This window comes from Podarcis melisellensis (genome assembly GCF_964234715.1).
Source record: "Podarcis melisellensis genome assembly, chromosome: 12".
Classification (NCBI taxonomy): domain Eukaryota; kingdom Metazoa; phylum Chordata; class Lepidosauria; order Squamata; family Lacertidae; genus Podarcis; species Podarcis melisellensis.
The window spans coordinates 28,572,891-28,597,201 of NC_138544.1; the positions used below are offsets into that span (position 1 = coordinate 28,572,891).

General features: G+C 44.2%; 1 protein-coding gene across 2 annotated transcripts in view; it reads right to left on the minus strand.

The window, feature by feature from the left end:
• BZW2 (basic leucine zipper and W2 domains 2) overlaps positions 1-24,311 on the minus strand; it is a 49,329-nt gene that overhangs the window by 24,773 nt on the left and 245 nt on the right. The window contains exons 1-5 of one of the 2 annotated variants that reach the window (XM_081883359.1): positions 11,180-11,255; positions 9,072-9,136; positions 7,886-8,062; positions 6,287-6,390; positions 5,772-5,837 (exon numbers count right to left, since the gene is read on the minus strand). In XM_081883359.1, the coding sequence (XP_081739485.1) occupies positions 5,772-5,837; positions 6,287-6,390; positions 7,886-8,062; positions 9,072-9,129 (405 nt within the window). In that variant the 5' untranslated portion in view covers positions 9,130-9,136; positions 11,180-11,255. Of the gene's footprint in view, positions 1-5,771; positions 5,838-6,286; positions 6,391-7,885; positions 8,063-9,071; positions 9,137-11,179; positions 11,256-24,311 lie in introns of those variants that run through there. The other variant, XM_081883358.1, reaches the window with a different exon arrangement.

The following is a 24,311-nucleotide window of genomic DNA, read 5'->3' on the forward strand; positions in this document are numbered from 1 at the left end:
GCTGGAAACGCCACAGCAGCCGTGGGAGAGGGTAGCACTGGACTTTGTTACTGACCTACCCAGCTCCAGGGGCAAGACGGCGGTACTGGTGGTTGTGGACTTGTTCACCAAGATGGCGCACTTCATTCCCTGTGCCAAGGTGGCGACGGCAGAACAGACCGCCAAACTCTTCATCGACCACGTGTTCAGAGTGCATGGACTACCGCAGTCCGTCCTGTCCGACAGGGGGCGCCAATTTGTTTCCAACTTCTGGCAGAAGCTTCTGGGTATCCTGCATGTCAAGATCAACCTAGCGTCGGCGAGACATCCACAGACCAACGGCCAAGCAGAGAGGGTCAACGCGATCATGTAGCAGTACCTGAGGTGTTACGCCAATCAGCGACCCGCAGCGTGGGTGGACTACCTGCCGATGGCTGAGTTTGCCTACAACAACACGAAGCACGCATCGATGGGGGTGACGCCGTTCTTCGCGAACAATGGCCGTCATCCCAGAACCTTTCCGAGACTTATGGCACCGGGAGGGGAGGTGCCTCAAGAGGCCGACCAGTTCGCAGCAGAGTTGCAAGAGGTGCACGAGGAGCTGCGGAGACATTTGGAGCTGGCCAAACAGGCCTATAAGGTGCAGGCGGACAAGCACAGAAGGGAGGGAGAGGACATCCAGGTGGGGGATTGGGTATGGTTAGCGGCCCAAGCGATGCCAGCCAGATCGTTAGCCAAGAAGAAGCTAGAACACAGGCAGCTAGGACCATACCAGGTTGAGGCTAGGATCAATCCTGTAGCATTTCGCCTGGCCCTTCCAGAAGGCTCCAGAGTGCACCCGGTCTTTCATAGGTCGGTGCTCACTCCCTACAAAGCCCCACACAGGTTTCAAGAGTCAGGAACAGTACCAGACCCACGCAAAGAGTCACCCAAGAGGGGGGGGTCGCCTAGGGCCGAACCACTCAACGAGGTCACAGAGATACTGGACTCGAGATGGGGGGAAGAGGGAGTTGAATACTTTCTCGCCAGAGAGGGCACCCCAGCCACTGCCAATAGTTGGGTGCCAGGCTACGCGTTAGACGAACCCCTTTTGAAAGATGAGTTCCATGCACTTTTCCCACATAGACCCATGCCAGCTGAGTACTTTGATGACTGGCTTTTCACGCCCACATTGTCAGATAGCACGTTCAGGGGTTTCTCTTCCCCCGAGGAAAGAACACCAGAATCAAGCCCGCCCAGGGGATCGTGTTCGGGAGTGGACACGAAAACCCCTTATTGGTGGGAGGAGCAACCAGAGGAGGAATGGCGTAAGAGGTGGATGATGGGTCCTTGGCGGGCAGCACCAGAGGAAGTAGCAATGGGTGAAGAGACTGAGACCGCGTTGGGTGAAGAACCCGGGTTCGAATACACATACACAGAACTGCCAGCAGAGGACATTGAAGTAGACGACCTGTATCCCGAATCTACCCCCGAAGAGCCGCAGCTTCCACGACCTGCACCCGACGAGCGGGAGGGGGGAAGGGGGGGCTTCGAGGGGGGGATGGATGTCAGGGTTTCAGGGAGAGAAGAGCAGATGGGGGAGGAGACAGAGAGCGAGGGGGAAGAATCCCAGAGAGATGAGGAGGAGGATGACGATGACCAAAGGTCGTCCATGAGTTTGTCCAGTGAGTCAGAAGACTCCCAGAAGGGAGCCCCCCTGGTCAGACCAAAGGGGGGCCAAGGGGGAAGCAGGGAGGAACAGGGGGGCGAAGGGAGAAGCCTCAGTAGGAGTAGGACACAGGAGCCAGCTTCTCAGCCGGAACGGAGTGAAGGGGGTGGAGTTACCAGGGTGTCAGAGGGAGCAGAGCGTGAAGGAGACAGGGGGAGAAGATCGGAGCAGGACGCTCAGCCGGAAGGGGTGGAGAGTAGCACCGGGAGCAGTGTAGCGGTCGAGAGAAAGGTCAGAAGCAACGTACGCGCGCCAAGTTCAAAGGTAGAGGCGCGCGGAAGTGAGGAGAGCCCTGGGGAGGAGCCCGGCCCCAAAGCGAGAAGGAGGGGGGCGGAGGCGTCAGAGGATTCAGCCTCGGGCGAGTCCCGGCGAGGGGGAACCCAGGGGGGCAGAAAGACCCTGCGGAAAAGGAAGGAGAGGAAGAGGTGGTCCAGCACAAGCCTCTTAAATTGGTGCAGAGGCGGGACAGATTCAGAGGGTACTTCAGCGATCTAACGGTACAGACGTAGAGTCACAAAGTTGGAGTGTAAACGCAACCATGATCTTCAATAAAGACTTTCTGTAAATAAACCGGATTGGAGTTGGGTCTCTTGTGAGCTGGGACCAGACGGGTGGCTCTGACACACTCTTTCTATTGCTAGGATCTCATAGGGTATGATCTGAAGGTTAATGAGGCCACCACCTTGCTAGAGCTAAAGCACGTCTGGGTCTAGCCATCAACGGTGTCTCCAAAAATTTTACACATCACTTGGGAAGACAGGCAAACTAATGTCAGTGTACTGGAGGAAGCAACGATCACCAATGTCATTGTCAAAGCAATGATTCGTCAACATGAACTTTGTTGGACCAGTCATGTTGTGCAGATGCCTGATTATCGTCTTCCAAAGCAACTACTCTGTTCTGAACTTAAGAATAGAAAGCGTAATGTTTGTGGTCAACAAAAGAGGCTTAAAGACTCTCTCAAGGCAAATCTTAAAAAATGTAATATAAACACCAACAATTGGGAAACACTGGCCTGCGAGCGCTCCAATTGGAGAACAGTCTTTACCAAAGGTGTTGTGGACTTTGAAGAAGCACGAACTCAGGGCCATAAGGAGAAACCAGCTAAGAGGAAGGCATGTTTGGCAAACCCTCACCGTGATCAACTCCTGTCCAGAAACCTATGTCTCCACTGTGGAAAGACGTGTGGATCCAGAATTGGACTCCACAGTCACTTACAGAATCACTGTTAAAACCATGTTTATGGATGATAATCTTACTCAGCTATGAGGGATCACCAAAGAAGAAGAAGAAGAGTCAGTGCCTAGATGGGATGCAGCCTTGGAACCACATGTACACCACCTTAAGTTCCATGAAAGAAGAATGAACTAGAATGCCCGAGTGGAAGCTGATTTGTCTTTTGGAGAAAGACTGTGGCTGTAGCGTAGGGGTAGGGCATGTGTTTTCCATGTAAAAGGTCTAAGGTTCAATCCTCAACATCTCCAGGTACAACTGGGAGTATCTTCTTGCTTCAGATCCTGAAAAGCTGGTCACTGTAGACAATACCAGAAAAGATGGACCAACGTAATTTCCTATGTTACTGCAATTTCTTTGCCTAGAATAGATTTAGTGGGTGCATGGAGGAAAGAGGGAGACAGTTCCTCTGAGTAAGAAGAAATCCTTGCACTGATGGAACAATCAATGAACTCTACACACTGCCTACCGTGACTGGCAGTGGCTCTCCAGGGTTTCAGGAAGAAGATGGAAATACCAGTGATTGAACCTTTTGCACACAAAGGATGTGCTCCCCTAGGAAGCTACAGCCCTCTGAAACAAACTGAAAGAAGCCAAACACCCTCTAAAGGCGTTACATGTACGCCTTCCAGAGCATGGCTTAACTAATTTATTATGTTGTGAGCTTCCAGAGGCAATAACCTACTTTACGGAATGTAAATGGAGAGATGTGGAAGTCATACCATGGAGTGAGTGAAATAACAGGAGGAGGAGTAAGACATAAACACATGATCAAAAGGAACACTGTAATCCAGATCATTTAATTAATGTTGGTCAAACTGAACACACGTACGTATATGTTATTGGGATAGCCCATATTTCCTTTCCTTCCGTGGATCACATTATGGCATGATCTTGGTTGCCTAGGGCTGGATCTATACATACTCTTTAAACATCATTAGAATGATATTTTTGGTATCATCTAAAATGTAATGGCACCTGGTTTCTCCTTCACTTCCTTTTCTACATGGTCCACCTATTATGTTCCATCAGCCATGAGGGTTTTTAATGCAAAATCTGTCTCCCAACTTCTCTATGCTTCAAACATCTGGTACAACAGCTTATTTCCTAAGTTAGATGGGTTCCAGGCAAAGTTTCTCCGGTCCTTACTACAGGTCCCAAATTGTGTCCCAATTCCAATCTTATTTCTGGAAACAGGTGAATGCCCACTTTCCCTCAAAGCTTGGTGGGCTGCCTTGAAATACTGGCTTAAGATCTCAGTATTTGGCCTGCGGAAGGGATAACTATGTACATCTAACCAACGAGGAGTTTATCAGCGCATGGCTGAAAACTATGGCCAGAAAAGCCACCTCAACTGGACTGTTACTATCCTTTTGTATCAACTGGGCTATGATACCGCCCTTGTATCCCTGAGGCAAAGACTTTGGGACATCTCAAATAGCAACCTGTGATCCAGATCCAATGTAATCTGTGGCCCGATTACAGCTGGAATCCAATACGGGCACGACTTTCAGTTAGCCTCATATCTTAGGTATTTGTCCGTACCCACCTATCGGCATTTATTTACCAAAGCTAGATTAAATGTATTTCCATCGTAAGTGCTAAATGGTAGGCTGAGAGGCATCCCCTACCAGAATAGGTTTTGTTTATGTTCTCAGGACGTCGACTGCATGAACCATATCCTACTGCCTTGTGGGCAGTATGAGCAAGCAAGGGATCATCTGATCAATCCCTTACTAGCAAATTTGCCATGAAAATCCGACGCCTCCCATATTAAATACCTTCTGGAGGATAGGTCAAATGATATTACACTGACCATGGCAAGAAACAAAGACCATCGTGCTCTAGGCATAGCAAAATGACTGGACACTTTCACCTGTTGTTTGGTTGTTTTAACGGTATCTTATTCTGAAACTGTTTTGTGGGTCTATGGACCGCAATAAAGATATTTGATTTCTACATGGTCCACCCACTTATTTGACGGGGAGAGCTTTGCAGCACCCTCTGGTGTCACATTTAAAAGAACATCATATGGCTATATGATTATCATAACCCCTTTTAAACTCATTTTTAGCATTAAAAACCATGAGTGTAGATGAGTCCTAGGTGTGGTATGCAGTGGGCACCATATGTGCACACCCTTTAATGCAGAACCTTACTTATTACTGCAGTACACAAAGCCTCAAATAAGCTCCCAGCCCGATATGTTAAAATAAACAGAGCACAGTTTGTCACAACTGTGCTAAAACACCATTAAGAATCAAGAGTTCCCAGAGGATGGAGGTGGAAAGGAAAAATAGCTGCTTGAACGAGCATAAAGTGCTTTCTGTGCCTGAGAGTGTATGAGTCAGTATTACGCATCACAATATTAACAGTAAAGTTAAGGTTAGGAAAGGAGAGCTGCATAACTTAAATAGAAAATACCTTAAATATACAATTCTCATCCTATCGTGTACAAGTTCAAAGGCCCACACCACCTAATTCTGCATGAGTGCTGCTTAGAGATTTCCTCAACACATACACAACCCCAAAACACACACAGGCTTTCCATCTTGTCTTACCTAGAAAAAGTGTATCTGAAGAAGTGTGCATGCACACGAAAGCTCATACCAAGAACTAACTTAGTTGGTCTTTAAGGTGCTACTGAAAGGAATTTTTTTTGTTTTGACTATGGCAGACCAACACGGCTACCTATCTGTAACTAGAAAAAGTGTGTAAATACAAACCCTACCATTAAATATGAAGTCACCACCTCACAACTTAGCATCTAGTGATGCCAAAAAACAGCTACTGACTCTGAACATAATACAGGAAGACTTTAACCACCACCACGCCAAGTTGGCAATATTACCTTTTTAATTTCATCTTCAAATGCCTTTTCCAAATATTTATATCTCCTGATGAGTTTGTTGAAGACCTAAAATACAAAGATAAGCAGCCATCTTTAACATGAGAAGTAGAACCTAACTGTTCCTACAGCGTTCATAATTAATCTGTGTTAAAAAAAGGAAAATAACATATAAAAATGCACTTCCTATATTTAGCAAGACAAGAAAGCGTTGTTGAAAGTATGGTACAGCATACTTCCCAATCACGCATAACTTTACTCCAGAACAACAAAATGCTTTTAGGTAAATACTTTCATAATTATGCAATCCTACTGCCTCAATTTGCTACTCCAATAAAAACCATAATCTGTAGAGATGTTCAATTTTGGCAAAATGCACCAGTGGCAAATACTGCCAGAAGCAACTAATGCTGCAGCCATTTGATATTATGGGTCTGGTGGGGAACAATAGAAACAGCTGGTGTATTATAGTACAAAGTCAACATGAGAGCTTCATCATCAAATCCAATTGGTCAAACCTGAGCATAATGTCGGAGGGCATCATGGTCTTCTTCTGCGGAAAACACACAGTGATTGGTCATCTTGGTCTTGTCATTGTCATCGATTCTTGTCCCTCCGGGAGCTGAAGAGATAAAAGCAATGTAAACTTATATCTTGGAAGTTAGAAATAAAGAGCCAGCTTTCATTCTTCATAATGCACATGCTGCACACATGGAGGCACCTAAAAAGTGAAATAAGAGTCAGCATAAAAATTTCTCAAACCTCCAGCAATGGGAATGGCTTGAACAACATCAAGACCGTGAGGTGTCAATCTTGCTGCCTGACCCTCTCTGCCCCACCCATTGACAATGGCACTGTACAACAATACAGATGGGGAACCTTTTTGGCTCTCAGGAGCCAAATTTGACTGGTGAGCTGAGTCACCCACCTGTCCAGCGTTTGAAAGCACAAATGATGTCAAAGTTAGGAGTCCTAACTTTGGGACTTCAAAGCACAGCCAAACGGAAGGGGGTGGTATTAAAGCCTGCTCAGTTTGACAATATTCAGTGCAAGCTCCTTCCTGATTCAGAAAGGCATTTGCATTGAAACCACTGCTAAAGCAAAGGGGGAAAGGATAATTTTGGCAGCGGTTTGGGTTTGGGTGTGCTAGCTAGAGAGTTCCCTGGAGTGAGCTCTCTTGAGCACCTGAACCCAGCAGGATTGGCCTCCCTTTCTATCGACAGATGTGAGGGGAAGTGAATTCTGCTTTGTGCAATGCTTCAGTGCACCTAAGTTTTCTGCAAGCAAATCAGGATGAATGCTCAATAAACAGGTCCTCTGGAGGAGTCCAGTGTAGACTTTACAATCCCACATATTGATCAACTTTCTCTAGTCATTAGGCTCCAACCTGTTGCCATTTTGTTTCAGGTAAAAGAGAACAGCATTGCTATTCTAGATACGCTCTACAACAACTTTAACAACACTATTTCAAGCCAGTGTGGTGTAGTGGTTAAAAACGGTAGACTCGTAATCTGGGGAACTGGGTTCGCATCTCCGCTCCTCCACATGCAGCTTGGGCTAGTCACACTTCTCTGAAGTCTCTCAGCCCCACTCACCTCACAGAGTGTTTGTTGTGGAGGAGGAAGGGAAAGGAGATTGTTAGCCATTTTGAGACTCCTTTGGGTAGAGATAAAGCAGGATATCAAATCCAAACTCTTCTTCTTCTTCATTTTTAGGGTTGCATCCAATGCTAATTATGCTGAGAGTAGACCCATTGTACTGAATGGACTCCATGTAGCCATGTTCATTAATTTCAATGGGTGTACTCTGAATAAAACTAAGTTGAAGACCACCCTTTGAAAAGAATGCACATGGCTAACTTTGGTCCATTAATTTCAGTGGGTCTACTTGAGTTGAACTTAGTTGGGCACAGCCCACAAAGTTTTCCGAATTGTACCAAAAAGGTAAGAGAAACATGAAAACAAAACACAGATAACTGAAAATGAGGAAGAGGAGGATCCAGACCAAGGGGAGAGCCACAGTTGTTGAACATTAGCTGCCAGACAGATAAAACCAAGAGGGCATGTTTCCAGGATCAGCTTTGAAAGCGTTGAAAGTTTTCAGTGTGACATACATACCTAGCATGCTGCCAGCTATCAAGATGTCAAACAGAGTGTCGGCATAGCGGCGATAATCTAGCCTTGAGCCTGTAGCATCCAGAAACTTGGCTACAGCTTCCAGGTCATCACCAGCTTCATTGAGACCTTGGACAATTGTATCCCGGAAGACGGTCGGTTCAAATTTCTCTTTTTCATCTAAAACAGATAGCCAGTGTCAAATCATTTTATGGAAGCTGAATGCCAGTTTCCATTTCTCAGTCATATTCAAACATTCTGTTCTACAGGTGCTCAAACAACCTTTGCTGAATTGTTCTCTTCCCACTTCGCATATGCATCGTAACATGCTACTCACTAGGTTGCAGAATTTATACAATATAAAGCTGCACATGAAGTATTTTATTTTCTTGTTGATTTTTCTTCTTCCCAATCACCTTTTCTTAATTGCATTTAAGGTCATCCTCTCAAGAGGAAATTGAGCAATGGGGCATGTATTGCAAACTGAGCAATGGGGCAATATATTACAAACTGAGCAATGGGGCACGTATTGCAAACCGAGCAATGGGGCAATGTATTGCAATGAATGAGCCTGGCATGTTACAGTGTTGGTCCCAGAGAGCAACACACAAAATAGTTAAGCTGGTTATATTTCACTGGATTGGCCTGTTGTGGTAGAAGGGTATATCAGAATCATGTTTCTTCTGTGTAATGGGAGAGTCCTTCATATATAAATAAAGTTATACATCACAATGGTTTGGTTATTGTTATGTACACAAAGCACAAGCTGGTTTTCTCCACTGATAGGTCTATGAAGATGAGATCAGAAGGACTTCCATTTTCAACTAACCATGGCTTGCTGTTATCTCCAAATCTGGAACTGTGGCTAGCATTAAAGCTGCTTTATTAAAACAAGCCAGGGTTATTAGTCATGGTTTGATGTTGATTTCTTTAAAAACAAAGTTTTTTATTAAGACAATATAGGTGACATGAATACAGCTAGAGAAAAGTCTTCCAGTATGGTGAATAAGTATTGCACTTTTGTTCACAGGGAGCTCAATATATACCAGCAAGTCAACTGATTCAGTCCATCTACTCTTTAATGTTAAATACTGGTTTGCTAAGCAGGGGAAACAAAACACAGCAGGCAGCACTGTGCAAAGTCTTCAATAAACTGCAATAAACAACAAAATGAAGTGATCAAACCTACCCCTCTTCCTAGTTTTGAACCGTTGGCCTGTTAGCACCGGCTTCTGATGCTTATTCATAAAATTTCTGGAATACAAGTGTAGAATGTTACAGGTGTACAGTTTTAATGGAGATATTTTAAATCAAAAGGATATCAAAACCTTAGCATAATATGAACTATACAGGATAGGAACCCCCAGATGTTGCCGAACTCTCACTCCCATCAGTCCCAGCCAGAATGGCCATGGTCAGGGATGATTGGAGTTGTAGTCCAGCAACACCTGAATGGCTGCAGGTTCCCCATCCCAGAGACAAGTGAAGGACAAATTACTGGTGACATTGATAGGTCCTGATTTGGGAACCCATAAAAGCCACACTTGATGCAACTTGCATGCCAAGCGATTACCACTTGATGCTATTAATTTTTGCGGGTGGCCATATAATCTCCATACATTCCATTCAATGTAGCCTAATCTTTTCTGCTGTACCACCCCAAATTCCAGTTAGCTCCAGTTTCCCACTGTCTCAATCAACTCCCTGGTCACCTCTTAACTTCCTCCTTCTCTTGTGACTCTTACATCCTGACCTTGCATCCAAACAACTTCTTATCTTCCAAAAGATTTTGCCTCTTATTTACTCATTCTGGTTATTGAATCTATCACATTCCTTGTGTTTCCTGAAGATCAGAACACCCCCTTCTCAATCCTGAACTCTGATATCAGGAATTCACCTCTATGTTCCAACATCACCATGTTTCCAAGGTGAATTTTCCAGAACAAGCCACTAGCTCTCCGAGGAGGCCATGACCGTTTATGATACTGGAATGATACTGCTTTAAATGTCAACTGCAGATAGGGTCTCAGAAGGAAGAGTCCCAAGACAGAGATTAGACTTTCCAGACATATTTCAGCCCTCAGTTCAGCAAGAGTTGTCCAGAAGAAAACTTAGTGTGGGGAATAAACAAACCAGAACACATTAGCAAGTGTTGGAGTCCCTCTGACTCTCTCCTGCTTCAATCTGATTCTTAGGATAAACTCCCTGGCTGATATATTTCATGGTGTTAATGGTTTTGGGGGTTAGCAAACAGCAAGAGCAGTTCCACACAAGGTAAAACGGCTGCATCAAAAAAACAACACACTGAATCACACCCATCTGAGCAAGGGTCAAGTTTTTATTTGCCTGCCCTCTGAAATCATCTCCTCTCTTTCTTGGAAACAGCACTTATTGACACAGCAAACCTTAAAGGGTTCAAACTTTACAAAACAGGCTAATAGATAGCTCCGCTGGTGGAGCATGAGACTCTTAATCCCAGGGCAGTGAGTCTGAGTCTCACATTGGCCGAAAGAGTGCAGAGGTTGAACCAGATTAGGGGTCAGAAACCTTTTTCAACCGTGGGCTGGTCCACTGTCCTCAGACCATGTGGTGGGCCAGACTATGTTTTGAAAATAAAAATAAAAATGAAAGAATTCCTATGCCCCAGAAATAACCCAGAGATGCATTTTAAATAAAAGGACACATTTGACTCATGTAAAAACACGCTGATTCCCAGACCGTCCATGGGCCGGATTGAGAAGGCGACTGGGCCACATCCAGCCCCTGGATCTTAGGTTGCCTACCCCTGAACCAGATGGTCCTCGCGTGGCCTTGTCCGACTCCACAAGTCTATGAAATAAATAAATAAATAATACCCCTGTGCATTAACGATGGTAGGCGCCTCTCAGAATAAACACAAGAAGCTGGCACCAAGAGCAGCCACTGAATAAACACAACAGACACCCGACTCTGCAGCAACAGAGATCTAAAAATATGCAAGGTGGATCTCCCTTCCCCACTGGGACCAAGGGAAGTCTTTTTCAGACTGAGGCAACAAGGCTAATGAAGGCTGCTAGCTTTTTTCCACAGGGCTCAGAGCCTTCTAACTGTTGTGCAGACTTCTGGTCACCATCCTGCTTCTATTAATGCGTGTTTTTCTTTCTGAGTGGATATGGGTGCAACAGAAGCAACTCTCCTCCCCCCCACTCCAGAACCCAGCCTCCGATGCACAAATAAGCCCTTTAAAAACACTGAGGTAATGGGGGAGGGGCGAGTGCCAAATCTAAGCAAAAACCAAGAGGAGAAAAGCAAACTCACCACTTGTAGCGGATTTGACAAATTGCGTACAGGAGTGTCACTCCAGAGGTTATTAGTACCAGAACAGGATCTTGTTTCTATATTTAGCTTTAAAATGCATCACACTCTAATCTGCTTTGGTCGGGGCTTTATAAGGTAGCTGTTAAAGGACGGGGTCAAGGAATACGCACGAGAGGGAGAAAGAGCAAAGGAAAGGGCAAAAGGCAGCAACTGCTAGTCAGACACATTTCAGGCGCGTCAGGTCAGACTCTGCAGGTCTGCATGTAAAGAGAGGAATGCAATCCCCTAGCCAGAATGTGGCAAACAATAAAAACAACAGCCAAAATAACAGAACAGAGAGACCCATGTCACTAATTGTGGCAGGATGGCATTCTCTCATTTCTGGTTAGACTAGTCTGCCCAGTTAATATTTTGGAGTGCAAAGGAGGAAAAAAGAGCTCCCCTAGCTTCTCAGCCTGAGGGCCACTTTCTGGGGGCCACACATCAGTAGGGTCGAAGACAAAATTGGGTAGAGCAATAGATGCAATTATTATCTTTGCAGAGTAGGCTGGTTTCTGCGCAAACCATTTTATATCCTTTGTCTAAGGAAGCAAGGAGCATTATCAGTGTCTAATGACATATTCCAGCCAAGCATAAACACTCAGGAATGGTGCAAAGCAGGAGCCAGGAGTGGGTGTGACCTGGGAAAAGCCCTGAGGGCCATATAGAGAGGCATGGCGGGCCACATAAACCTGCAGTTCCCCACCCCTGTCCTAAGGAAGTGCATTTGTTTATTTCCTTACCCCACCTTTCTTCCATTATGGACCTCAAGGTGGTATAGAAGTGGTTTCTTCCCAGGCAGTTACCCATCCGGGAGATGGCCAGGCCTACTTAGCAGCAACTAGATGGTGGCCCTGTGTCTCTTTACAGGCCACATCCTGAGCCCACACACATCTAGACCTCACACAGCCACAGTTACAGGTGAATTTGTGTGTCATGGACTTAAAACTGAGCAGATCCAGATTTTAATCCTCACTCAGCCATGAAACTTGCTGCATGACCTTGGGTTTGGAACAATAAACCCTTTCAGATTTTGTGGGGATTAAGTGAAGGGGACTGGGGAGATGCAACATACCTCAACCTAGCCCAAGCTGCTAGGAGGAAAGGCAGGTTAAAAGCAGGTTAAATACACTCCTAAGGAGGAGTCTTTAGCCCAGTCTTAAAAATGGTCTAAACCATTAAGCCTAGGGCTTGCTGATCGAAAGGTCAGCGGTTTGAATCCCTGCGACGGGGTGAGCTCCCGTTGCTCGGTCCCTGCTCCTGCCAGCCTAACAGTTCAAAAGCATGTCAAAGTGCAAGTAGATAAATAGGTACCGCTCCAGCAGGAAGGTAAACAGTGTTTCTGTGCACTGCTCTGGTTTGCCAGAAGCGGCTCAGTCATGGTGGCCACACGACCCGGAAAAACTGTCTGAGGACAAACGTCGGCTCCCTCGGCCAGTAAAGTGAAATGAGCGCTGCAACCCCAGAGTCCTTCGTGACTGGACCTAACGGTCAGAGGTCCCTTTACCATTCTAAATGAGGTTTGGAGGAGGATAGCAGTGAAATCAACAGCATTGCCTTAAGGCTTTGCATACTTCTGATCACCCAACACATGGCTGACAAGGAATCACAATGGCTACTGGCCTAGGTGAAAGGGCAGGGGAATGATGCAAAACTATTATTTTCTAACCTTTTACTTTAAGTCCAGATTCACTTGTTTGCCATGGAGCTCTTCAGCATCTCCTGGGCCCCCTCTGCATGTTGCAAACAATTGCAATACATGCTCTAGGTGTCTACTCAGTTATGGATGGTACGCACTGATATCATCCCATTGCAGGGGAATGTTGCCCACTACTAAGCTGTTCTTCAGGCAGCTTGTCCACATTTAATAATCTGCTTGGTGAGAAACTCTGATAAGCATACAGTAAATCCCCGAGTTCTCTGAAACACAGTTAGAAAGTCACCTATGTAGGATAATACCTCGGGAGGCAGGAGGTATGTGAGATTCTCAAAATATGGTTGAATTAGGCTGCAAACGCTAATCCCACTCATCTTGAAGAAAGCCCAATTAAGCACAGAAAGACTTCCCTCTGAGGAAACACGCACAGCAAATTCCTATTGCTCTGCAATGTTATATCTACACTGCATCGTACATTGAACTTCCTTCAGAAGATGATGTGAGTTTCTGAAAGCGGAAACTGCAATTATGGTAACCCTTATCTGCTTTTTTCAGAAAGCATACATCTTCCAAAATGTCAGACCATACAACCCCAAACAGGTTGTTTTTGTGCAAGAGGCAACATTTTTTGAATGTCAAACAAAAGCACGGTGGCAGTCGTTCAAAAACAAAACAAGGCATGGACAGAGGGGTAGAGAGAAGGGTAATTCTGTTTACATGCTGGAGTATGACTTAATCAAAGCATAGATGAAGAAGAAAAGTGGATGAATAAAAGAGAGAGAAGGGGGGAGGGGGAAGCAGAAGGCACTGAATCAAAACTGCCTCCAACAAAAGCAGAGTCCAGAAGACTCTTAACTGCCTTACAGAGTTGTGTAACAGAACTGGAGGCTAATAAGAATGGTACTTTGATATCTTGGCTATTTTATTTCATTGCAGCTGGCATGCAGTTAACGTTGTCACAGTTCCTTCAAAACAAAATGGCAAAGCTAACCTCCAGCTGTATCCCACTACCCTCCAATAATGTTGATTTCCTATTTATATAAGCTTAAGTATGACAATTTTCAATGAGTTAGCCTCATCTAAAATTCCCATGCAAAGAGGTGTTAATATACCATATGAACACAATATATAGTAAGGACACGCAGTGAAAAGAGTTGAAAGCCTGACCATCTCAAACGATCAGATTGTTCATGGTAGCTGCTCCATGAGCAGCGGAAGGAGTAAAGCAGAAATGGCAGCAGGATAACAGAGGGCTGTGCAGGGATGACTGACATCTCAGCCTGGACTAGGGATGTAAGATTTCCATTCTGACATACGGTATATTCGTCACAGTCTGTGCCATTTCCGTTCTGCCACAGTTTGGCTTCCAACCAATACTACATTAATCATTATACTGGCCACTATTTAATATAAGTTCCAACACCAATTTACATAACTTACATTCATTTCAATATAATGGAAATTTCAGGACAACGTGAAAAGTGTCCATTCATTGTCATTTCTGGACTTAAGAAAAACAGCAATGATGTAAACAAATACCAATCACATTTGGTTGACTGATTTCCATTCCCATCATCATCATCATCGTTATCGTCGTTATCATCATCATCATCATCATCATCCACTCATCTGACTGGGTTGCCCCAGCCACTCTGGGCAGCTCCCAGCAAAATCTTAAAAACATAATGAAACACCAACCATTAAAAACTTCCCTGAACATGCAGACTGCAGCAAATTCCCACTTGTTTTTCCATTTTTGTCAGAATTCTCCGATATCCCTAGCCTGGACCACATGATGGCAGGGCAGTGGGAAATTATCCTCTCTGCTTTCTGCTGCCATAGAGTCTGCAGTGCAGGCGGGGCCTGTACCAAAAGGCATGGCGTTGATCAATGCTATCTTCACTCTCATTGTACACTGATTGATTTGTTGCCATCAAAATGCAGACCCGGCAGTGCTAGAGCCAGTAGCACACGTAAACTTGCTGTCCGCATGGCAGCTGATGGAGCAGAGGATCACCCTGGAGAAGCATCTTCAGAGCAGGGCACAGAAACGAACATTTTGCCATCATGCTTCCTCTTTGAGAGAGAAATGCTCTTACATTATAAAGCAAAAGTGCAAGGCCTTGATTAGTCATTATTCGGCACCCAGCCTCTTACTGTGGAACAATAGGGTTATGTGCATACTGTTATGTGCTGTAAAATCTACATGTGAGCAGAGATGAATGTGTGAAGCTCATCCCACATCACTATCACCACGAACTCAGGGAAAGCAAAGTTCTGAAGTGGGGAGCCTTCTCTACTCAGTGTGACTCACCCTATAATATAGAATCCTAATTATTAAGCTCTCTGATTCAGAACTTTGCCGACTACAGGTTACTGGAGATGGAGATTTGGCAGCGATCAGTGCAGCACACTCAGTCCAGCTCATATGCAGGCTTTACAACACAAGAGAAAGCCCGCAGAGTCCAACAATATTGCAACAAATTGGCTTCTTAAAAGCTTATTCCATGGCCCACTGGGGAGCGACCACAAAAAGTGGGGGCTGTGTACACACCATGCATTTAAAGAACATTTTTCTACCCCAAAGTATCCTGGGAACTGCAGATTATTATTATTTTATAATGCTTTTTATTAATTTTTAATTATAATTCAATGATAGCCTCATTATAACAATACCCATTTAAAATAAAATTATTATTATCAATCATTCAAATACCAAATTATATAATTTAGTGGGGGCCCACGTGCTATAATTGATGCTTTTCTTTATTTCTGCATTCCAAAATCTTACTGATTTCAATTACATTCCAGTCATAATAATAATCCCTTATACAACAGCTGCAATATTTAAAACTTCTATTCACGTTGACACATTAAATGATTTATAGAACTGCAAGCGAGGATCTCAAAGTATATCCTTGTTCTTCCTGTGTGTGACATTTATTCTGTCTGTGATGTTTCTTCCCGTCCTTGTAAAGTGTTATGTCTATCTTTTCCCAGTTGTTGCTGTTATCCATCATGCCTTGAGCGGAGATGATATCCCATTGTTTTTCTAGAAATTTCTCCCTCACTCAGTCCTGTGCTTCATTGTTTTTGCAACTTTGACAACAGCTGCAAAAGTCACTCCACCCCAGTAAATTACCTGTTTTCTCCATATTTCCTTCTTTCCTAGGAAGAAGAGCAGTCTGTCAAACTGTAGGTTGTTAAGCATTCTGGGAATTGCAGCTCTGTTGAGCGGAAACTACAATTCCCAAGATTCTTGAGGGGGGTGTGCTTTAGGTGTATGGTTTGCATGCAGTCAGAGATAGAGAGATGCTTTGCTGGATGCAGACGCAGCCAGGTCTGAAAAGCTGTTACTTCATTCACTGAGAGCCAGTGTGGTGTAGTGGTTAAGAGCGGTAGTCTCCTAATCTGGGGAACAGGGCGCTCCTCCACATGCAGCTGCTGGGTGACCTTGGACCAGTCACACCTCTGTGAAGTCTCTCAGCCCCACTCACCTCACAGAGTGTTTGTTGTGGGGGAGGAAGGGAAAGGAGAATGTAAGCCACTTTGAGACTCCTGAAGGGGAGTGAAAGGCGGGATATCAAATCCAAACTCCTCCTCCTCCTCCTCTTCTTCTTCTTCTTCTTCATTGTGCAACAAAGTGAAAGAACATCCAAAGTTAGACACGAACTAAATTTGTAAGTGGAAAAACAAGTGTACGTGCATCACTCAAGTTTGGGGAAAAAGAAAGTGCTGTAAAGTGTTGACAGGATGAAAGGATGCATCTGGAATGAGATGGAAGAGCAGCAGCTTCTTGTGAAATCCCCATCAAATGCTGCCAGGGCATATATGGAATTTGTCTCTCATCCTTGCTGCAGATGGATAGAGAAGTGAGTCACCACAGTACAAGAACAGAACACAGGAAGTTACCTATGCTGCCCAAATATGACTGACAGCTAGCAACAGCTGGAAGGTCCACCTATAAATGCACACAGAGACCGAAATACCTAAAACTGGTGCATAGGGCTGCTCTTCCCATTCATAAAAAACATACCATGTGGTAATATCCTTCAATGACAGTATCACTTCAGAATGTAGGAGGTGTTAAGGATTGGACATTTCTCATGGACTTTTTGCATGAAAGAGAAAATGATCTTGTAATATCTGGATTTGAAGATTGAAAAAATACTGGTTTATTGACGATAGAATGGTTGGATCTTGAGGAATGAATAGCATATACAGCAGCAGTGCAGAGAACCAGAAGTTCTTTTATTTTCTTCATCTTTAGTTTCTTTTTCTTTTCCCCCTCGCTTTCTCTTTTTTAGGCTTCTCCTTTCCGTGCCTTTTCTTCCTTCTGGCTTTGTTCTCTTATACACCAAGTAGCTGTTTTATCTCAGTATATTGTAAAAAGTGTTTGTTTTTGTGTGTTTTTGTATCTCTTTGAATTAGTATCAAGAATTGTTTTTTAAACAGAATACAGTATAGAAGGAAATGTATGACTGAAGCCTGTAGAAAGCCAGTATGCCAGACAGTGATGAGTTGTAGCCCTGAGGTGAGTAACTCAGGGGCCGAATACATGCCTCCAGGCCTCGCTACTTGGCCCCTGAGACTCTTCTCAGGTCCCAGTGTTTGTGGACTCTGCTTCACAACCCCAAGTGCCTCTGCTGTACTGGAACGCATCTGTGTGTAGAGTGAATCTGTGTGTAGAGGGAATCTGTGTGTAGAGTGTTCTGACCAAAATGTAGCCTATGTGCAAAAGCAAGCTGCAGATCTACGGCCTGCTATTGCCTATGCCCCACTTGTTAGCAGAATGTGGCCTCCAGAATACTGTCTGTGGTGGAATGCGGCACTGTGGTTGGAAAAGGTTCCCCAACCCTGCTCTAATCTATCCTTCCTCTGAATGTGCCAGTTCTTTAAAACAACAACACCCAAAATAAAGCTCACCTCCTTTCAAACAATGAAGCCTGAACCTATATGCTATATTTCCCCACTCGGTGTTTATCTTTCTGCCATAACTTTCTGAACATGTCATACTCCTGACTCAAACCACAAAATTAAACACATGAGAAAATATGAACGCCTGCTGTTGCAACCACCTTTGGCTTTTTGGTGGACAAGTTGCTGCCCAGTCACACCTACAGTAAAATCCCAGATTTCCCAATTATTTTCTCTGGGACTCCATCACTTCTCTGGTCAGGAAAGATGAAAACACAGCTTTAAAATGAAGCCAGACGGTCCCTTCCCCATATTCCATGCCTAGAGAGAAAATTCTAGGGTGACAAATGAACCAAGGAAGTCCCCCAAACAGCTTGAAAATAAACGAAAAGGTCCCTTCTTCGTTGTTTGGGGAAAGGACTTTGGAGCTATTCTGAAAGCTGGTCTTGGATCTTCTCCAAAATGGAGTGGGATTCACAAAGCAATTGCTTTGAATGGTGCCAGCATTTTGCTTCATAATGTTCAAAGAAAGAAAGAAAGAAAGAAAGCTCAGAGTCTGCCCTCCCCCATGAAGCTTGTTAGTTACCTGGACTCAGAAGAAGAAGCAGCACCCCACAATTTTCTCGTGTGTGCAATTTATTTATGTTTCACGGGGCCTGCTCAAGAGAAGTTCACAGAAGATTGTTGCCCAGAGAGCACAAAAAAGCTGTCACTCATTACTGAAGCTTCTTACCCTCCCCCCCAATGTAGCTATAACTTCATTTTTTCACCATTTTAAAGAAAGGGTAGACATGTCACAAATGGAGTATCTGTGAAGTGAGGCATGTTGAGAGCTCTCGGTAATTTCATTGACATGGTTACCCCTAAAACACATAGTCAAAAAATAGTGGATAATTAAAGGCCCAGAGAAACCCGTCTTTTGCGGATATGTCAGCCTGCTGTTCTTCAGGCAGTTATTGATGCCACTCCAACTCAATACACTTTGCTAATAAGCAAGCTATTTTGTGAGCGTTGCTGACAAACTGATGCTCAATCTCCCAGGAACTCCAAAAAACAGATAAGACAGGGAGTGAGGGGAAATAATGGAAGAATTCGGCTGGCTCAGGAACTTGACAACCTGAAATTTTGCAAGCGGATTTTGCAAGTGTGTGCACTGTGGGGTAGTAGACAGCATTACAGGAAGGGCCATAGCTCAGTGATACAGCACATGATTTAATGCAAAAGATTATGGGGTTCAGTTCCTAGCATCTCCAGGGAAGAATAGGAAACATTTTTCTCTGAAACCCTGAGAGCCGGTCTGTGTAGACTGGGAGTAGGGCATGCTTCTCAACCTGTGGCCACATGCCAGTGTTGTTGGGAGGCAAAAGGGAGCTTGGTCAGTGGCATAAGTGGAGGAAAGGGACACAGGTGGCACTGTGGTCTAAACCCCTGAGTCTCTTGGGCTTGATGATCAGAAGGTTGGAGGTTCGAATCCCTGCGACGGGGTGAGTTCCCGTTGCTCTGTCCCAGCTCTTGCCAACCTAGCAATTCGAAAGCACATCAGTGCAAGCAGATAAATAGGTACTGCTGTGGTGGGAAAGTAAACGGCATTTCCATGCACTCTGGTTTCCGTCACAGTGTTCCATTGCACCAGAAGTGGTTTAGTCATGCTGGCCACATGACCCAGAAAGCTGTGTGACGAATGCCGGCTCCCTTGGCCTGAAAGTGAGATGAGCACTGCAACCCCATGGTTGCCTTTGACTGGACTTAACAGTCCAGGGGTCCTTTACCTTTTACCTTAAGTGAAGGAAGCAAGGGATGTGACTCTTTCAGTCCAATATGGCTACATTCCAGCCACACAAAAGCCAGAGGTTTCTACACAGACACATACATCCCTCCATTCAAGAAATCAAAATTTATGACCACAGAAAGGACAAATTCCAAAAGGGGAATGGAGCCAAAAACACTTAAGAAGTTCATGGTGAGGGGTGCGGCCTGGGAGGAAGAAATGTCACCAACTGAGAGAAGTTTACAATTATGCAAACAATACAGATATATTTATTGTTTTCCTTTGCCGTGCCTTTGGCTTCTTGAAGTTATTTTATCATGCTCAACCTTGGATTTTTTAAAAATGAAAGTATTTCAAGAAACCTTTTCATGGGCTAAGTTGACAGCATAATGCTCTTATTAGGATCAGACATGTTTAACTTCTGGCTAAAAAGAAAATTTTGAATTCATTCTGTGTTCATGCTGTTTAAAGCTTCTGGGTTGGGTTTTGTTTTGGGTTGTTTTTTGAGTTTTAAGGTTTGCTGAAATGTAGTAAAAACATATCCAGCCCTGCACATAAGCACCAGGCTTCAAAAATTGTAGATTGATTGCTTTTTTTAAAAAAATGCAGCTCCTTTGCACCTCTTGAATTAGGGATCCTTTGACGTGTTCTCCCTGCATCTCTCCAAAATGTCACATTTCATGTTCTTCCCCACCATGTCAACCATTCCTCAGCAATATCTTATCATTATACTTTATGTTGCGCAATTCTGGACAGCAAAATGGGTCCCAAGTTACTTAGCAGAAGAGCAATTAAGGGCAGACTGAACCAGCTGACAAATCTTAGGACCTAAGAAGAGACCAGTTAGATCAGGCCAAGGGTGTGTCTAATTCAGAATTTTGTCCTCATAACAAAATTCCTATGGGAAGCCCACAAGCAGAACACAAGGGCAACAGTAATTTTCCTACATATGATTTCCAGCAACTGGTATTTAGAGGAATGTAAAACATAAATCATCATGGCTAGTAGCCACTGACAGACTTATTATCCATGAATTTAACTAACCCCCTTTTAAAGCCATCTAAGCTGATGGCCATATTGTGATAGAGAATGTCATAGTTTCCACCTTCTCCCTATCCACTTAAAGTTAAGGTAACAAAGAACTGGAAGTCCAAGAAGTGCAAAGCATTGCAGTCACTTTACAATTGACGTTTTTCCTACATGGGGGTTTTATGTGTGCATTAGTTACCTAAAGTGTATGTGCAATTTTGAAAGGAATCTGGGGGTGGACAGAAGACTTTCTATACCAATGGACGCCTTTTTTTGATGGGGGATGAACTTTGCCTAAAGAATTACAATACTCTGGCACAAGATAGCTCAGTCAGTAGAGCATGAGGCTCTTAATCTCATGGCCACTTCCAACTCTACAATTCTATGATTCTATAGAAAACTGATGAAATGCCTTAGGCTAGGAATGCATCAGAATATACTTCAATTGCCATGGTTTGGATGTTCCATTAAAAACATTTTTAACATCATGACAAAATAAAGAAGAGACTAAAAACACTAGGTTCTATCCAGTCCCAGTTACACTACAAGTAGACCCATTGAAATTAATAGGCATGACTAACTTGGGTCCATGAATTCCTCGGATCTTCTTGAGTAAATTTAGGTTTAGTCAGCCTAGTCACTTGTTACTGATTTGGGGGAGATGAGTGTGATTTTGGAAAAGAAACAAGGTTCACACTAGAACACCTCTTCAGTGATCAAATAGCTTTCCTTGGGCTGCACAAGAATCTCTCTACCTGCACAGTGTTTATTCTTTCAAACTCATCTAATAAACATGGAACCAAGTGTTCCTATTTTTTTTAAAAAAGCAATCAAAGATATAAATAGTTTCCCCATCTCTCTTTAGAGGCACATAACAGAAGAATAAATGTGGTAGGCACTAATGTACATATTTTTCTTCTTACAGACTGAATTAACATCCTACACAGGTCATGTTGATATTGCCGAAAAAAGACAGCTTAATGTAAATAGAAACCTACAATCTTATCCTTAAATATTCGGTGGCACTCACTTGTTTTTGCATTTTCAGAAGAAACCACAGGAAGAATTGAAGCAATGTCAAATCAGAGAGTCACACAACAGGAAAAAGGCTACAACCATAGACATTGATTTATTTATTTTTCTGCAATGGGGGAGTACATTTCATTTAGTTATATATATAACAGAAGGGGAGGAGGTACGGTGATGGAAAACATTCTCAGGATACAGTGGGGTGAGGGGGAGCTATTGCTTTACAACTTAAGTTGCCTGTTCTAAATCAAACACTTTAGATCAGTCCATAGACTAGTAATCTGCCCTGCACTGCTTAACGTACACTGTAATTACTTGTTCATTAACAAAATGAGGCAAAAACCACAAAGCACCGAAAACTGTCAGAAGAAAAATAAGCAATTCAGATATGCTACATGCACCCAAAAATGGAAGGATGAAGGAATCCCAACGAAAGAAGAATGGATACAAAAACTTATGGACTATGCAGAAATGGCGAAACTTACAGGAAGAATAAGAAATCAGGATAACAAACTTTTTATAAAAGGAATGGAAATGGTATACTGAATATTTACAAACAAATTGCAAACAGATAAAAACATCAACAGGACTATTGTAATAACCTGCAGTTTTTAAAATATAGATACATGAAAATAGATGAATAAAAGAATTATTTAATATAACTTGCTTGTGTACTGTAGACTAACCACACTTTCTGGTTCCATGCTCAGAAATCACAAACACTGCCTGATATCACACCCTACCTTTAAGCATTGAAAGAAGATGGGAAACACCATTGTTCGTCCCATTCTGGCCTCTTGGAAAGTGCACATGATTATTCCAAAACAAAATAAAAAAATTCCTTCCAGTAGGTATCTGAAGAATTGTGCATGCACATGAAAGCTCATACCAATAACAAACTTAGTTGGTCTCTAAGGTGCTACTGGAAGGATTTTTTTTTATTTTGTTTGGACTACGGCAGACCAACATGGCTACCTACCTGTAATAATGATTATTCCAATTGAAGAACTCTTAGCAGGGGCTAAATCCCCATGGAGCACAACTGGACCTCTTGCTCAGTAAGCATGTTTAGGATCAGACTGCATTTAACACAAGTTTTTCTCTAGTTCAAGATCTAAACGTTATTTAAATCACTTTGCCTACCAAAAATAATATTATGCAGGAGGTGTATTAATTTACAACTCAAGCATGCCAAGCAGAAATTCCCTTAATCCTCAACTGAAAAAAGAGCAGCTAAAGGCTCTTAACTTATAAATTCAATGTACTGTAGTTCATTTAGGTTGCAAAACTACCCAATCCAAAAAACTAATCTCCAAGAAATCCACGGGGCTAAGCAATACTAGTGACTTGTATCCGGCGGATAAAACAATTATTTAAAATGGTATTTCCTGCTTTCACGCCGCTCCCTTCCCTCCCCCCTTTTTTTTAAAGTGGAAGAAGAAAATCTGAACTCCCTCAAAGAACTCAGATCTCCAATTTAATGCGTAAACAGAAAGTAAACAGGTGAGCGATGTCTAGACTTTTCCTTCCTCCAAGAGGCTTACAAAACACCTGTAACCACTAGGATGACTAAATAATGAATCTCAGCCAACTTTTGAAGCACACCTTTCTTTTAAAAGCCTGAAAATTAAGACATCGCTGTCCAGATTTCTTAAGAGTCTCTCTCTCTTTTTTTTAAGGGAAACGTTTCCAGCGCCATCCTATGCACCAAAAGCAAGTCCCATTCAGTTTCATGGAGCTTACTCCCCGGAGAATGGGTATGGGATTGCAGCCTCAACCTGACACCCGGATGGCTCCCCACATGCAGCCAGGCGGGCTGGTGGCACCACGCAGGTTAAGGTCTCTGGAGTGCCAATGGCGCCTCGGTAATAAAACTGCGCAAAAGGCAGCACCTTGCCCTCCTCCTTGCACACACAGATTTCTTGCGCGGCTCCGGAGCGAAGCAACCACCACGTCCTCCCCCCCCCCCCCCCGCAGCCAGCGCCCAGTGGGTCTGCTGCCGCCGCCCCCCCCCCACCTCACCAAAGCCAGAAAGGCTCTATAAGGGTTCAAAGGCAACTCCTTCCTTCTGCCGCCTGTTTGCACCCAGCAGAACGGACTCCTGCCAAGGAAGCAGGCAAGGAGAAGGCGATACGTCTGAACCCTCCCATACCCAACACGTTTCTTCGCATGCAGCAGCCACTGCCGAGCACCGGCCGAAGCAACCAGAAAGCAATTCGCCGCCAGAATCATAGGGACCACGAGGGTCATCTAGCCCAACCGCGGCACCCCCAACTGCAGGAATCTTTTGCCCAACGTGGGATTCGAACCCACAACCCTGAGCTGAAGGGTCTCGTGCTCCACGGACTGAGCTATCCCTCCAGCATTCCCCCTCTCCTAGAGGCGCTCAGTCCAACCCGGCTTGCTGTTTTTCTCACCCTACCCCATATAAATGACAGCTTCCCACCCTCCCCGCAACAACAACCCCCGAGTTGTCTCGTGTCACCTTGCGAAAGGAAGACACGCAACCTCGAAGTTCACCGCGGAAAGCGGACCCTCCCAGCCTGCTGAACTCCCTGCTTTTCCGGCGGCGGCGGCGTCAGCAGCAGGCAATCGAGGAGCAGCGCTCCTCTCTCCCCCTGCCTTTTGCAGGAGAGGGTCGTGCAGGCGCGCTTCTGCCTCTTGTGTGCATTTCGCGGACACTCCCCAGCTAT